This window comes from Oncorhynchus tshawytscha, linkage group LG08, assembly GCF_018296145.1.
Source record: "Oncorhynchus tshawytscha isolate Ot180627B linkage group LG08, Otsh_v2.0, whole genome shotgun sequence".
NCBI classification, from domain to species: domain Eukaryota; kingdom Metazoa; phylum Chordata; class Actinopteri; order Salmoniformes; family Salmonidae; genus Oncorhynchus; species Oncorhynchus tshawytscha.
The window spans coordinates 89,379,554-89,396,854 of NC_056436.1; the positions used below are offsets into that span (position 1 = coordinate 89,379,554).

A 17,301-nucleotide genomic window follows, 5' to 3' on the forward strand; every position below is an offset into this window, starting at 1 on the left:
GCATGGAAACCAAGCTACAGAGATCAGTGGGAAGCCACACAGGACTCAGCGGCAGCTGCATTATGGTGACTGATCAGACTCTCACACAGTGGTGATTTTAGCTTATAAATCTTGGTGGGGCACAATCCCCTCCAAAAATTTGGGATGCGTGCCAACAAAGCCACTGCACAACACTAAACAATACATTAATTACACTATAACTTTAACAAACGGTGCCCACAAACTGTTAGGATCTACATAAAGCTGTCCCAACAGCAGAGCTTTCTTTTCAGCACCATGGAGTGAATCCTCACCACCTCTACACCTGGCTATCAGTGGAGCCTTGTTTTCAGCACCATGGAGTGAATCCTTACCACTGCTACCCCATGAGCCTCAGCGGAGCCTTGTCTGGCAGCAAAACAGTTCCTTCAGCCTCATTTACTGCCTTTAAAAAAACAGCTGATATGGCTGACTTGCTTAATAAACAAATGTGGTTTCTACTGACAATTGAGATGTATGAACTATGCCATAAGGAGATGACGAGCAGATGAGGCAATCCATAATTTCAATTAAGACATTAATGAGCACGCTAGGATGGACGTAGTCAATATAACTATTTGTTCAGCACTTCTGAAATGTACAGCGACAGAATTAAGAACATGGGACATTATTACAGTCTTCTCCCTGTACACCAAGTCAGAACTGTAGGATAAATAAAGGGTGCATATAAGCAGACAATAAATACTCTTACAATATTTCATGATTACATTTACATTTATCTAAAACTGGCTAAAGGCAGATTGCCATGTCTCATTTTCGAATTAATTGAAAATGATACTTTTTTCAAAGTATCTCTCTTTTTCAAACAAGTGCTGGCTACAATTTCAGTTCCATCCCCCTGAAAAGATAGAACAAATATGTTTGAAAAGGGTATTTGTTCTTAAATGATATTGTACATTGGAATGGTAGAGTTATGTCCTTCATGGAGTTATCAGAATTGTATGGGAAGGTCTGCTCAATCCAAGAGCACAACCAATTGATTACGGCATTGCCCCAAAAATGGAAGAGGCAGCTGCCAGCGGGCCCTCATACCACCCTCATGGAGTCTGTTTCTGACCGTTTGAGCAGACACATGCACATTTGTGGCCTGCTGGAGGTCATTTTGCAGGGCTCTGGCAGTGCTCCTCCTGCTCCTCCTTGCACAAAGGAGGAGGTAGCGGTCCTGCTGCTGGGTTGTTGCCCTCCTACGGCCTCCTCCACGTCTCCTGATGTACTGGCCTGTCTCCTGGTAGCGCCTCCATGCTCTGGACACTACGCTGACAGACACAGCAAACCTTCTTGCCACAGCTCACATTGATGTGCCATCCTGGATGAGCTGCACTACCTGAGCCACTTGTGTGGGTTGTAGACTCCGTCTCATGCTACCATTAGAGTGAAAGCACAGCCAGCACTCAAAAGTGACCTAAACATCAGCCAGGAAGCATAGGAACAGAGAAGTGGTCTGTGGTCACCACCTGCAGAACCACTCCTTTATTGGGGGTGTCTTGCTAATTGCCTATAATTTCCACCTGTTGTCTCTTCCATTTGCACAACAGTATGTGAAATGTATTGTCAATCAGTGTTGCTTCCTAAGTGCACAGGTTGATTTCACAGAAGTGTGATTGACTTGGAGTTACATTGTGTTGTTTAAGTGTTCCCTTTATTTTGTTGAGCAGTGTATATTTTTGTTAGCTAAACAGCTCTGTCTCACCTGCCCTGAAGGATGGGTCGCCACTCAACTCAACCAAAGATGTTATGAGAACTGAACCAGGGGTGGTTGGTTAAAGGGGCCGTGCACCAAATTCAGAGAATGCTTTTTGAAAAAGTATATACATTCCTCTGTGTATTTATGGTGTTTTGCTCCTTCCTCAGCTTCTATATTGCATGTTGTGATGGTTGCCCATGCATGTGCAGCATGTACTACCAGCAGCTCCTGCTTGAAAACATCCACATTTTTCAGAACCCACCAGTCCTTGAGCATATCAATGGATGTTTTTGTGACATACTCGGGGCTTCATTACTAAAAACCAACAGACAGGAGAGGAGAAATGCATCGTGACAAGGTACCAGCATGTGCAACTTCAGCTTCTCATCTTCAACATGGGAAACATATGTTAACATGGCCAAAGCAAGTGAAGTAGATGATAAACTCCTCTCTCTCTCGCTCAGCCTGGAGACGAGCTCATTACTATCAGAGTGACATGACTTGATGTGTGGTTGAAAGACTGACATTAAGGAAGTATGGTGTCTATGGATCAGAATGTATCCCTAGGCTATCAGTGGACACATGTTAGCGTGGCATATTTAGCCACAACAACCTCTGAGATGTGTGCATTAGTCTAATGCATTGATGTTATAACCTGGAGTAAACCTAATAGTCTAATGCATTGATGTTATAACCTGGAGTAAACCTAATAGTCTAATGCATTGATGTTATAACCTGGAGTAAACCTAATAGTCTAATGCATTGATGTTATAACCTGGAGTAAACCTAATAGTCTAATGCATTGATGTTATAACCTGGAGTAAACCTAATAGCTGAATAGCTGCAGATAACTTCCAACAACAACAAACCAGCTGTGTTTGAATACTCATACAAACGCACTAACCATACTATTTGTGACATCATTTGAGTATGTAGTATGCTTATTGGTCATGGTATACAAGCAGTGGACACTATTTCCGTGCTTTTTGGTCCCATAATGTAATCCTTCAGAAAATGGGAGTGGAAAGTATGCAGCCGATGTCATAGGAGAGCGGAAATGTTGAGCAATTGAATAAAGTAATGACTTTTCAAAGAAGTTGCGTGACATGTTATTTTGGCTGGCAATTTGTCTGTTCTAAATGTAACAATCTGACAACACTCCGGTACACCAGAGTGCATTTACGAACACACCCAGTGTGCCAGAGCGCAGAATAACTGATAAACGTCGGCGAGAAAAAAGCATAATTAAATTGTTGCCAGCAGCACAGTTACAGTCACCAACACTCTGGATAACATGAAAACAGCTCTGCAAAGGCTGAGTAAAACGGTCAGAGTGAGGTGCTCTCATTTGTTTCTGGAAGTAGCTAGCCAACGTTAACCAGCAAGCCTACTCCTCCACAAGAGCGTCCAGTGTCCCCTCTGAATTTACACCTAGAGCACACTCTCAGGTAGTCCCCTCCCTCTCCCGGTAGTCCCCTCCCTCTCCGGTAGTCCCCTCCCTCTCCCGGTAGTATGTCCAAAGAGCGGAAATGTTGAGCAATTGAATAAAGTAATGACTTTTCAAAGAAGTTGCGTGACATGTTATTTTGGCTGGCAATTTGTCTCCCTCTCCGGTAGTCCCCTCCCTCTCCCGGTAGTCCCCTCCCTCTCCGGTAGTCCCCTCCCTCTCCGGTAGTCCCCTCCCTCTCCCGGTAGTCCCCTCCCTCTCCCGGTAGTCCCCTCCCTCTCCCGGTAGTCCCCTCCCTCTCCCGGTAGTCCCCTCCCTCTTCAGTAGGTCGAACTAGTAATATGTCACAGGCGCAAGAGTATGCTAAAATGAACTAATAGTATATAATATATACATTAAGTATGTAGTTTACAGTATACTAACATGAACTAATAATATGTAATATATACACATTAAGTATGTAGCATTCAGTATACTAACATGAACTAATAATATGTAGTATATACACTAAGTATGTAGTATTCAGTATACTAACATGAACTAATAATATGTAGTATATACACTAAGTATGTAGTATTCAGTATACTAACATGAACTAATAATATGTAGTATATACACTAAGTATGTAGTATTCAGTATACTAACATGAACTAATAATATGTAGTATATACACTAAGTATGTAGTATTCAGTATACTAACATGAACTAATAATATGTAGTATATACACTAAGTATGTAGTATACAGTATGTTAGTATGGTATTTGAACACAGCTCTTGGTTTTACATGCACAATCATTACACAATTAATGACCCCGTGTTGCAACAAACCTTCTTCACAAATACAACTAATGTTATCAATACTGTCGACACAAACAAAATTATTATTATTATTTGCCCAAGGTTTGGTTCTGTTATCTTTGGGCTAAGTTCCAATGAACAGTGCAGTGAATGGTTACGCAGAAGGCCAGTCAACAGAGTACCATTGACACTGAGGCACACAGCATGGTCAAGGTCCGGAATATTCACTTTCTCTTTGTTTAGGGATTTTAGCCATTTGGTGTCACAGCAGTTGAAAGAGTTGCCACTGACATACAACACATCAAGATATAGAGACAAACGATCAACCACAGATTCATTCATAGACATTAGCCCGTTATTTCTCAAGTCAAGCTCCGTCAAAGGAGAACAGCTGATGATGCCCGGGAGGACGTCTACGTTGTTGTTGGACATGTTGAGTCGTCTCAATGCTTTCAGACAAGGCAGAGACAAGGCAGAGGTTGTCATGCTGTTCCCACTGATACTCAGAGACTGGAGACTACTCTGCAACCCTTCTAGAGCGCCAATATCAAAGATTATATCTACATTACTGGCCAGGTTGAGAGAAACCAAAGGGGTTCCTTCAAATGTGTTCTGATGGAGTGTTTTGATCCCGTTGTCTTGGAGATCTAGACTTCTCAGAGTTTTGATATTCCAGAAGGAAACACAAGGGGACATACTATTAAGACTAACTCTCGTTGTCTCAAATGGTCCCAGTTGGTCCTTTGGATCACAAGGCCTCACAGAGTTCTCCTTCAGGTTTAATGTCTCTATGTTTGGTAGGGCTTCCAGGAAGAAGGTGGAGAGTTGTCGAAGACCGTTGTTCTGCAGGTCGAAGTAGCGTAGAGACGGAAAGGTCAAGGAAGGTTGGTGGTAGCCTCCAACATGGCCGTTGCCTCCCTTCATTGTGTTATAGCTGATGTCCTGTAGACAGTTCTTGCTGAGGTTCAGCGTCACCAAAGACGTCAGATGGCTCAGAGTCTCCACAGGTAGAGACCTGAATTGGTTACTACTGAGGTCCATGTAAACTAACGGCATCAGTTTCCAGTTAGAGTATATGTTGGTGTTGTCTACAGCATCATTTACCTCATCTCCACTTGTTAGTTCTCTGTACAGAGAGTCTGCCTCTGATATTAAGGTGTCTGTCTCTAAGGTCCCCACCATGTTGCTCTGTAGGTGGAGGTATCTCAACCGGTTGGTTTTGGGGACCATGGGGAAATAGAGGAGGTTGTTGAAGCTCAGATCTAAGATCTCCAGCTCGTATGGGTGACCGTCTTCACGGGTGACAAAGAACTCTATGGAATTCCTGCTAAGATTCAAGAGTTTCACCTGATGGAGTTTAAAATCACAGATGTAGACTAGATTATTTCTGGCTAAATTTAAGATCTTGAGTTTCTTCAACGGTTCAAACGTTCCCTCCTCTATTGCCGTGATCAGATTGTTCTCGATGCGAATGCTTCTCACGCTCAGGCTCTCTGCAAACAGCTTGGGCGTGAGTCGCGTCAAACCGTTGCCCGTGAGATCTAGGCTTTCTAGAATTGATTTGTCACGAAGGTAAAGTCCCGCCGTGTCATCATCCAGACCGTTCAGAGAGATATCCAACCTCCTCAGTCTGTGGAGAGACCCAAGAGCTCGGCTGGTACTGTCCACATTGTGGCTCAATGCATTCCTGGCCAAGTTCAGCTCTTGAAGCTGGGCCACATCTCTGAAAGCCCCTTCAGATATGATCTCTAGCTGGTTGTAGCTGAGGTCCAGTCTCAGTAGGGATGGAACAGCCAGACTCTGGCTGTTTATATGTCTTATAACGTTGTTGGACAGATCCAGCTCCCTCAGCCTCACGTCCAGCCCCTCAGGAACAGATGATAGGTTCCTGAACCTCCAGGAAGTCGTCTCCTTGAAACGAGAAAGATGAGAGAAACTACAAAGCTTTCAACACCGCCGATAAACTGTTTTGATGTATAAAATGAAGCAGAAATGTACTATCCATCGTCAAAATAACAATGTCTGTTTGACACGCTATTTCAGCAAACCAAAAGCCTTCCAGTGACCAAAACCTGTCACTCAACAGTTGAATTCCACAGATGTAATATCAGCCTAAGACGCCATGACAGTACAGTGTTACTGAGCTCTGTGTTCACGTGTCAGAGGTGAGACCAACTGGGTTTAAACACTGGTCTCCCGCCTGCCACAAGAACATGTTATTCCTCTGAGTTAAACCCTTCACATTTACTCAGAGAGCGAACACAAGTGTTCAGGTCTCAGGCAAGGTTACTCATCAGGTGAGATGGTTAATTGAATCAGCTCCATTATATCAACATTACTTCTCTGACTTTTATATTGAAAGGATTTTCTCCAGCCTACCTGTTGGTCATCAGGTATCCTTCCAGTCACAGTGTTGAACTGTGTGAGACTGTGAGACAGAGAGCAGTACAGCAGTAGCACTAAGCTGAATGTTGTAGCTGTAGGTCTGATCATTCTCCTGTCTCTGTCCTAACGACACTGAGCTACATCAGTCCTCAAACACCCCTCTCAGCCATTTATAGCTGACGGTCATGAAAAAAAGAGAGGAGACGAAAAAGGCTGTGGACACCAGATACGCTTTGTGGACCTTCTGTTAACTCAACGAACTCATTACTCATGACACGTTGTTAAACCACAGAGATACATATCTACAAGTCTGGAGACGGACAGAAATTACACATCTTATTATTGACACGTTTGTTATTAGTGTAGAAAAATAAGCTCTTTTATAGAATATATATTTTTAAATACAATACAAATGGGCTGTGGCATTTCAAAATAACCATTAAACATGATTTAGACACGTCACATGTTTGATCATCACAATTATTGTGTCATTAGATTAGATATTATGTCAACCGGTCTGGAAAATGTGCCCTCCGAGCCAGGTATATTTATCCTCTGTTTGTTCCTGCTATAGTCCTGGGAAAACAGAAGCCTTTCTGAAATAGAAAGGAAGAATAAATAAACGAAAGGAGAGTGGGAGGAAGGAAAACCTGAAAGGTATCAACAAACACACAGAAATACTCTGTGATGACAGAACACACACACACAGAGGAAGAACCCTACGTTGATGATGCGTGGCACACAACCAACCAGGTGGATCAGGACAACCAGAATACTTTATTACACTTCAACTATCGACACATTTGGAAACCAAACATTTAATGTACGCTGTACACCACCCGTACTCAGCACAACAGCATTCAAGGTCGATTTCATATTGTCAGATTATTCATATTAAAATAGTTCAGAAAAATAACATTTCTGTTCCCAGCCATCTTCCACACTCCATGGATGATTCTCTCCATGGATGAAACTCTCCATGGATGAAACTCTGCTGTGTGCAAAAGCTGTGGAGTTGGTACAACAATAAGACATCATCCTGTCAGGGGAGGACATCATCCTGTCAGAAGAGGACATCATCCTGTCAGAAGAGGACATCATCCTGTCAGAAGAGGACATCATCCTGTCAGAGGAGGACATCATCCTGTCAAGGGAGGACATCATCCAGTCAGGGGAGGACATCATCCAGTCAGGGGAGGACATCATCCAGTCAGGGAGGACATCATCCAGTCAGGGGAGGACATCATCCTGTCAGGGGAGGACATCATCCTGTCAGAGGAGGACATCCACTAGAGACATCATCCTGTCAGAGGAGGACATCCACTAGAGACATCATCCTGTCAGAGGAGGACATCCACTAGAGACATCATCCTGTCAGGGGAGGACATCATCCTGTCAGGGGAGGACATCATCCTGTCAGGGGAGGACATCATCCTGTCAGAGGAGAACATCATCCTGTCAGACGAGAACATCATCCTGTCAGGGGAGGACATCATCCTGTCAGAGGAGAACATCATCCTGTCAGAGGAGGACATCCACTAGAGACATCATCCTGTCAGGGGAGGACATCATCCTGTCAGAGGAGAACATCATCCTGTCAGAGGAGAACATCCACTAGAGACATCATCCTGTCAGGGGAGGACATCATCCAGTCAGGGGAGGACATCATCCAGTCAGGGGAGGACATCATCCTGTCAGAGGAGGACATCCACTAGAGACATCTACATCAACAAACACACAGAAATACTCTGTGATGACAGAACACACACACACAGAGGAAGAACCCTACGTTGATGATGCGTGGCACACAACCAACCAGGTGGATCAGGACAACCAGAATACTTTATTACACTTCAACTATCGACACATTTGGAAACCAAACATTTAATGTACGCTGTACACCACCCGTACTCAGCACAACAGCATTCAAGGTCGATTTCATATTGTCAGATTATTCATATTAAAATAGTTCAGAAAAATAACATTTCTGCTCCCAGCCATCTTCCACACTCCATGGATGATTCTCTCCATGGATGAAACTCTCCATGGATGAAACTCTCCATGGATGAAACTCTCCATGGATGAAACTCTGCTGTGTGTAAAAGCTGTGGAGTTGGTACAACAATAAGACATCATCCTGTCAGAGGAGGTCATCATCCAGTCAGGGAAGGACATCCACTAGTGACATCATCCTGTCAGAGGAGGACATCATCCTGTCAGAGGAGGACATCATCCTGTCAGAGGAGGACATCATCCTGTCAGAGGAGGACATCATCCTGTTCATGACATCAAGTCCCACACCTCCTGCTGGTGACTTCTGTCTCCTGGTAGTCAGTTCAGCCGTATGATGCCAAAGAAGGTTGAGTCTGCGTCCATGGAGACCTGGGCTTGGGGTCGATCTGGGATCACCAGCTCCAACTCGTCTTCTCTCTCCAGCTTCACCATGCCTGAGACAGGACAGACAATCATACACAAGAAGACCTCATAGAGACACTGTACACAAAGAGGCATGGAAGTAACTCTGCAGGACAGCACAGCCCCAGAAGTGACTCTTTGTACAAACTGCATTCAAGAATTTGCTATTACTGTAACTATAGTGTTCAATTACTGTAACTCAACTATAGTGTTCTATTACTGTAACTATAGTGTTCTATTACTGTAACTATAGTGTTCTATTACTGTAACTATAGTGTTCTATTACTGTAACTATAGTCTTCTGTTACTGTAACTATAGTGTTCTATTACTGTAACTATAGTGGTCTATTACTGTAACTATAGTGTTCTATTACTGTAACTATAGTCTTCTGTTACTGTAACTATAGTGGTCTATTACTGTAACTATAGTGGTCTATTACTGTAACTATAGTGTTATATTACTGTAACTATAGTCTTCTGTTACTGTAACTAGTGGTCTATTACTGTAACTATAGTGTTATATTACTGTAACTATAGTGTTATATTACTGTAACTATAGTGTTCTATTACTGTAACTATAGTCTTCTGTTACTGTAACTAGTGGTCTATTACTGTAACTATAGTGTTATATTACTGTAACTATAGTCTTCTGTTACTGTAACTATAGTGGTCTATTACTGTATCTATAGTGTTGTATTACTGTAACTATAGTGTTCTATTACTGTAACTATAGTGTTGTATTACTGTAACTATAGTGTTGTATTACTGTAACTATAGTGTTGTATTACTGTATCTATAGTGTCGTATTACTGTAACTATAGTGTTGTATTATTGTAACTATAGTGTTGTATTACTGTAACTATAGTGTTCCATTACTGTAACTATAGCGTTCCATTACAGTAACTATAGTGTTCTATTACAGTAACTATAGTGTCCTATTACTGTAACTATAGTGTCCTATTACTGTAACTATAGTGTTGTATTACTGTAACTATAGTGTTGTATTACTGTAACTATAGTGTTGTATTACTGTAACTATAGTGTTCTGTTACTGTAACTCAACTACAGTCTCTTGCATATTGCTATTTTCTTTATGTAGTCAGATCAACATTTTAATATGCAAATTGTTGAGTCTCATTACGAGTCACTTGATATATTTATAGTATCATACATGATAAATATTTTTGTCCACTACAACTCAACTCCCATTTTCACAACGTTGATGGAAGTACCACCAAAGGGTATCCCACTAGTGGAAACACCACAGGTGTTGGGTTCACCTCCAGTGTGGCAGGTATTGGCACAGTTGGTCTGGGGCATCTCCTGTAGACAGCGGAGCAGCTCTGTGGATCTCTGATTGGTTCCTCGACTACGCACTATGTGACCCATGATGGTGCCTGGACTTTGGAACAACACCTGGGAAACAACAGGACGAACCATGTGGTCATCGTAATGGGGCAGAACCCTCAGAGATAAATTGGTAAACTCTGATTTACCACTCCTAAGATATCCCTGCACAACGTATATTTGCGCCTCTACTGGATGGGAACTACAAGTGTAAAGGCTGTGCTCAATGCAGTGGCACCTATAAATGTAGATCCTTCAAACACCCCCAAACAGGGAAACAGATCCCAATCAAAGGTGTTATTACGTGCTCCACTAAGGCAGTTATTTATCTTATAACTTGTCCTTGTGGTATGAATGATGTGGGTAAAACAAAGCGTGAATTAAAAGTACGTATCTCAGAGCATCGTAGCACCATTAGGTGTAAAAACTTTACTTACCCAGTTGTGGCCCACTTTATGGAATCAAACGATCTCCCAAGCCTAAGGCCTCAAGCAAGGTTAGCATGGTGACCGAACCATTTCCCTTACATTCGCCGCATAAACCATTAAGTACATTGATATGCAAGACAAAGGGGTGGTATCTCTGACAATATACCTGGCCAAACACTATGAAGAAGCCTTCTTGTTGGATGATGATTCTGTCTCCAGTGGAAGAGATGGCCTCCCCTTGATGCAAGGCAACTATCCAAGGAATCACTGTCACATTTCCTGGGGAAGAAAAATAACATAAGTCGCAAATTTGGTGGGGGGGCGGGGCATCTGGGACATGAACCAGCGACTAACAACCCAACACAATTATCTGTTACACCAAGAGATCCTAACTCCTTGGTGAGGTTGTTAGTTGTTTTGTTAAGGTTGTTAGAACACGTCTAGCTTGTGATGGAGATTGAAACAGAAAATGAAAATGAGTGAAGTATTTACCTCTGACAAATGGCTGTTCCTTTGTGTTGGCTGACAGCTGCAGAAACGACTGCTGAACTACTGACAGAAAAGTTAGTGAGTCACTTAAGGTGGCATAAAAACATGAACCGTCCTCAACGATCTAAATGCTCAATGACACTAACTCATACCTACTGTACCTCCACTACAGCCGGCCTGCTCCCGTTTCATTCTCAGAGAGGATGCTGTCGAGGAACACAGAGTCTGAGAGTCTTTCTCTGTCTGTCTCTGTTGCTGGGAATTTAGGGAAGCCACTTGCTTTGATCTCTGACAAGAAAACAGAAGGCAAAGTATCTCATTTTTACATCCTCAGAACATAAGACAATGTAATAAACATTATGTTCCTTAGAGCTTATAAACAACAGTGGAGTAAATGATCCCTATGTTATACACACGTTAGTGTGCAAGCTATCCTTAGAACATAAGACTGTGGAGTAACTGATCCCTAATATAGAATTTAAAATCACATACCTCCCATGTTCTGGACATGCCAGTCATCATCCCGTCTGGGGATTCTTTAGAATGTGGCTTTAGGTTTGAAATATCTCCTCTGAGTTTGTTGATGTCGTCTTCTAGAACTGCTACTTTGTATACAAGGAAGAAGCTAAACGACACAGTTAATGTGGAGACTAATAGTAAAGCATGGTACAGCATGGTTAGGCATAGAGATATGCCCTCACAACACACTGACAGGGTGTAGTTCCCAATGGAACTCTATTCCCTATTTAGCGCACTACTTTTGCTCAGGGCCTACAGGCATTTGGGACGCACCCTAACATTTTCTTGACCCTGGAAGCTTAGAATGTGTTTCCGTTTCAGAATCAAAACATAAATGAGGAAGTCTTTTTAAGACAGCCACTGTTATTGTTTCTGTAGAATTGGCTCTGGTCAAAAGTAGTGAACTATAAAGTGGGAAGGGTGCATTAGGGAGGCACCCTCTATATCCTGTTCAGAGGGAGTTCAGATTAGGGCAGACAGCAGAGAGTTCAGATTAGGGCAGACAGCAGAGAGTTCAGATTAGGGCAGACAGCAGAGAGTTCAGATTAGGGCAGACAGCAGAGTGAGTTCAGATTAGGGCAGACAGCAGAGAGTTCAGATTAGGGCAGACAGCAGAGTGAGTTCGGATTAGGGCAGACAGCAGAGTGAGTTCAGATTAGGGCAGACAGCAGAGTGAGTTCAGATTAGACAGCAGAGTGAGTTCAGATTAGGGCAGACAGCAGAGTGAGTTCAGATTAGGGCAGACAGCAGAGAGTTCAGATTAGGGCAGACAGCAGAGTGAGTTCATATTAGGGCAGACAGCAGAGAGTTCAGATTAGGGCAGACAGCAGAGTGAGTTCAGATTAGGGCAGACAGCAGAGTGAGTTCAGATTAGGGCAGACAGCAGAGTGAGTTCAGATTAGGGCAGACAGCAGAGTGAGTTCAGATTAAGGCAGACGGCAGAGTGAGTTCGGATTAGGGCAGACAGCAGAGTGAGTTCAGATTAGGGCAGACAGCAGAGTGAGTTCAGATTAGGGCAGACAGCAGAGTGAGTTTGCAGTTGATTGTGAAACTCCCAGACTCACATTCAGAAATTATTCAGACCCATTCCGTTTTTTCAAAATTTTACAGCCTTATTCTAAAATGGATTAAATAAAAAATAATCCTCATCAATCTACACACAACACCCCATAATGACAAAGAGAAAACAGTTTTTTAGAAATATAGGTATTCCTTATTTACATAAGTATTCAGACCCTTTGCTAACCTCTACCAATCAATACCACAGGCTGGGAGAATTCAGGCACCATACAGATGTTGTTTTCCAAAAGAATATCCCATTTGATGAGTACAGAGACATATAAACATATGAACTGAATTACTTCAATGGGTACCCATTCATACAGTAACTCAGAACAACATCAGCATTATAACGGAACGACATGCCTGTTACTCTGCTGCATGTGTGACGGTGCAGCTGTGTTCATACGCAGTGTGAATAAATACATTGCTATGTGTCAGCGCAGTATCCTTCCTGTTTATAAATGAGTGTTCATCTTTCAAATTAGAGAACCAAGGCTACAGTGAATAAAAACATTTGACTGGTTAGAACAAAGGAACACAGAGACAGGAACAATCACCCACAAGATACCTAAAGAATATGGCTGCCTAAATATGGTTCCCAATCAGAGACAACGATAAACACCTGCCTCTGATTGAGAACCACTCCAGGCAACCATAGACTTACCTAGAATACTACACCGAACACAAACCCATAGACTACAAAACCCCTAGACTACAAAACCCCTAGACAAAACAAGACACATAAATCACCCATGTCACACCCTGGCCTAACCAACATAATAAAGAGAACACAGAATACTAAGGCCAGGGCGTGACAGTATCCCCACCCCAACACGCTCTGCCATGAAACACCTGATTCAGATCGTACTACTACAGTACTACAGCAGATCGTACTACTACAGTACTACAGCAGATCGTACTACTACAGTACTACAGCAGATCGTTGTCCCCGCTCTGCCGTGAAACACCTGATTCAGATCATCATAGTGCCGAAGACCAGTTGATTACTTTCACTTTTCCCAAAATAATGCTTTCTAACCAGCCGCCAGAGCCTCCCGTCTGTCATGAGCCGCCAGAGCCGCCTGTCAGCCAGGATCCGCCAGAGCCGCCAGTCAGCCAGGATCCGCCAGAGCCATCAACCTGCCTGAGCTATCTCTTAGTCTTGGGCTACCTATCAGTCCTGAGCTACCCCTCAGTCTTGAGCTACCCCTCAGTCTTGAGCTACCCCTCAGTCCCGAGCTACCCCTCAGTCCCGAGCTGTCCCTCAGTCCGGAGCTGCCCCTCAGTCCAGTGGGGCCCTTTGTTAAGGTTACTAGGCCAAGGTCGGCGGCGAGGGTCGCCACTCAAGGGACGCTAAGTAAGCGGACTAAGACTGTGTTGGAGTGGGGTCCACGTCCCGCGCCACCCAGACCCTCCCCTGTGGGTTTAGGTGTGCGGCCGGGAGTCCACACCTTTGGGTGGAGGGGGGGGGTACTGTACCCTGGCCTTAGTATTCTGAGTTTTCTTTGTTATTTTGGTTAGGCCAGGGGGTGACATGGGTGATTTATGTGTCTTGTTTTGTCTAGGGGTTTTGCAGTCTATGGGGTTGTGTTCAGCGTACTATTCTAGATAAGTCTATGGTTGCCTAGAGTGGTTCTCAATCAGAGACAGGTGTTAGCTACAAGTAGTTAGCTACAAGTAGGCCTAACGGAACATGTACACTAGATAGCGGTAAAGTGCCGCGTAGGCCGCCCATTGTGACTCGCTTGTGGACGTGCAGGCAGCATATGACAGCACGTTCGATGTTGCGTCAAGAATTCAGCAGAGCAAGTGTGTATGAAGGTCTGGTTATTAAATGGGTACATAGAGGATATTACTACTGAACTAAAACGCTCTGGTGACAAACAAACTTTGCTGCCCTGTTTTCAATTGTCCACATGGCTGGGAGAACCTATTCCAGTAAATATATTTCAGAAATGTTTAAATAAAATGATGCATTATTAGCTAACTAGCTACAGTGCAGGCTAACTCAAATGAGCTAACGTAAACTCGCTCACTTTTGTACATCGCCTTGGTCTGTACAATTGACCTTATTTTAGCGCCCCAAAAACGTAATACTTCCAGATCAACTGTAATGTCAATACAATTGTAAAGCACAATGTCTCCCCTTTCCAACAAAATCAATGACATGACCCCCACGCTGCCCGTTTCTGCATGATTCAAGAACGCAATGAGCTCCGTCGGGTCTTTTTAAAAATGGCGGGTGGGGAAGCGACACCTAATGTGTGATAGTGAGAAGAACATCTCAAGACGTTGTGTGGGAAAACGGCTTTTATTTCACTCGATCTGTCCAACTTATCACCTTATCGCCTCTAAAATGTAAATAAATCACTATAAAGAGTTTATATAATGTGTCATTACATACATATTTGAAGGATTGTGTCAAATTTGAATCGGGTTATGAGGGCGGTGGGAAGGTGATCTTCAGAAGTAAACATTGTCTTTTGAGAGTCATGATAGTTTGCAGTGACGACACAAAAAAATGACTAGGATGACCCCCCTTACCCTGTCCCCTTACCCTGTCCCTGTCCCCTTACCCTGTCCCCTTACCCTGTCCCCTTACCCTGTCCCTGTCCCCCCCTTACCCTGTCCCCTTACCCTGTCCCTGCCCCCTTACCCCGTTACCACTTCCCTGTCCCACCGTCCCTGTCCCTGTCCCTGCCCCCTTACCCTGTCCCCCCCCTTACCCTGTCCCCTTACCCCCCTGTCCCTGTCCCTGTCCCCTTACCCTGTCCCTGTCCCCTTACCCCGTCCTGTCCCCTTACCCGTCCCTGTCCCCTTACCCTGTCCCTGCCCCCCCTACCCCGTCCCTGCCCCCTACCACCACTTACCCCCTGTCCCCCCCTTACCCTGTCCCTGCCCCCTGTCCCCTTACCCTGTCCCTGCCCCCTTACCCCTTACCCTGTCCCTTTCTTGTTTTTAAACGATGAGAGAAGTGCTCCACCTGGTGGAGAGAGGCTATAAGACAGAATTAGTTGCTTTATGGGTGCTGTACGTTACGCCATGACCCGTCACGATATAAAGTACAGCTTCGGAGGGGTTTGTTTTTTCAACTTTTCTCCAATACTATAGAGCCATTACCATGTCGATCAACGCTTGAATAGAAACGTAGTTCACACCCCAGATTTTGAAGTCAACAGTCGCTACAGTCCCATTAGTTTTCTTTGCAGCCTCGTATGAATGTCGCGGTTGCGCACATTTGTACGGAATGGGGTGAGTGTATGTTAGCTAGTTGGCTAGCTAGCTATCTAGCCAACTTCACATACTGTATAGATAATGTTAGCTAGCTAAGTGAATTAAATATCACCAGCTAGCGATCTTGATGTATTTATCACTGTAAAAAACAAACTCCAAATGCAGCTAGTTAACGACCATGGAGGGTGAATGATAACAGCCCCAACTGTCAGTGAGGGAGGAGGCTATTCTGGAAAGGGCAGGTACTTGTGTGTAGTTCCTGTTCCTAGAAGTGAGGACAGAGATAATAGTAACTAATATTCAGCGTGGTGTAATTTGACTATAATGAAGTCTGTTTCTTGTGAGATTTTCTGTCCTCAGATAAAGAGAGCTATGATATATCAAAGAGGCACATTGTTGTTTTTGCCTCAGCACTGCACAGCTGATTCAAATGATCAACTCATCATCAAGCTTCAAGTAGTATATATGTATTCATTTGTGATGCTATCCTTGATATGTCCTTGATATGATCCTGTTATTGTCACATGCTACACATGTACATACAGTGGGGCAAAAAAGTATTTAGTCAGCCACCAATTGTGCAAGTTCTCCCACTTAAAAAGATGAGAGAGGCCTGTAATTTTCATCATAGGTATACTTCAACTATGACAGACAAAATGAGAAGAAAAAAATCCAGAAAATCACATTGTAGGATTTTTAATGAATTTATTTGCAAATTATGGTGGAAAATAAGTATTTGGTCACCTACAAACAAGCAAGATTTCTGGCTCTCACATACCTGTAACTTATTCTTTAAGAGGCTCCTCTGTCCTCCACTTGTTACCTGTATTAATGGCACCTGTTTGAACTTCTTATCAGTATAAAAGACACCTGTCCACAACCTCAAACAGTCACACTCCAAACTCCACTATGGCCAAGACCAAAAAGCTGTCAAAGGACACCAGAAACAAAATTCTAGACCTGCACCAGGCTGGGAAGACTGAATCTGCAATAGGTAAGCAGCTTGGTTTGAAGAAATCAACTGTGGGAGCTATTATTAGGAAATGGAAGACATACAAGACCACTGATAATCTCCCTCGATCTGGGGCTCCACGCAAGATCTCACCCCGTGGGGTCAAAATGATCACAACGGTGAGCAAAAATCCCAGAACCACACGGGGGGACCTAGTGAATGACCTACAGAGAGCTGGGACCAAAGTAACAAAGCCTACCATCAGTAACACACTACGTCGCCAGGGACTCAAATCCTGCAGTGCCAGACGCGTCCCCCTGCTTAAGCCAGTACATGTCTAGGCCCGTCTGAAGTTTGCTAGAGAGCATTTGGATGATCCAGAAGAAGATTGGGAGAATGTCATATGGTCGTCGTGTTTGAAGGACAAAGAATGCTGAGTTGCATCCAAAGAACACCATACCTACTGTGAAGCATTGGGGTGGAAACATCATGCTTTGGGGC

The 17,301-nt window shown here is 43.6% G+C and overlaps 2 protein-coding genes and 1 long non-coding RNA gene across 6 annotated transcripts; all 3 read right to left on the minus strand.

Moving 5' to 3' along the window:
• Positions 1 to 1,661: 1,661 nt before the first annotated feature.
• Positions 1,662 to 3,193, minus strand: LOC121847006. Its single transcript, XR_006083990.1, has 2 exons — positions 2,550 to 3,193; positions 1,662 to 2,509 (listed from the first exon to the last, which is right to left on the minus strand). It is a non-coding gene; the product is annotated as an uncharacterized LOC121847006 (long non-coding RNA).
• A 283-nt stretch (positions 3,194 to 3,476) lies between these two features.
• Positions 3,477 to 6,485, minus strand: LOC121846961 (transforming growth factor beta activator LRRC32-like). The gene is made up of 2 exons (XM_042326173.1): positions 6,349 to 6,485; positions 3,477 to 5,880 (listed from the first exon to the last, which is right to left on the minus strand). Exons 1-2 carry the CDS (start codon positions 6,460 to 6,462, stop codon positions 3,967 to 3,969), a joined length of 2,028 nt encoding a protein of 675 aa, XP_042182107.1. The 5' UTR covers positions 6,463 to 6,485; the 3' UTR covers positions 3,477 to 3,966.
• A 627-nt stretch (positions 6,486 to 7,112) lies between these two features.
• On the minus strand, positions 7,113 to 13,874 carry LOC112232730 (tumor necrosis factor ligand superfamily member 13B). 4 transcript variants are annotated; one of them, XM_024399936.2, is made up of 6 exons: positions 11,526 to 13,874; positions 11,195 to 11,321; positions 11,037 to 11,093; positions 10,711 to 10,823; positions 10,050 to 10,185; positions 7,113 to 8,801 (listed from the first exon to the last, which is right to left on the minus strand). In XM_024399936.2, the coding sequence occupies exons 1-6, from the start codon at positions 11,706 to 11,708 to the stop codon at positions 8,686 to 8,688; spliced, it is 732 nt and encodes a 243-aa protein (XP_024255704.1). In that variant the 5' UTR covers positions 11,709 to 13,874; the 3' UTR covers positions 7,113 to 8,685. The 4 variants fall into 4 exon arrangements, with proteins under 4 accessions (XP_024255704.1, XP_024255703.1, XP_024255702.1 ...); XM_024399935.2 differs by having other exon boundaries at positions 11,037 to 11,096; XM_024399934.2 differs by having other exon boundaries at positions 11,186 to 11,321.
• Between the last annotated feature and the right edge of the window lie 3,427 nt (positions 13,875 to 17,301).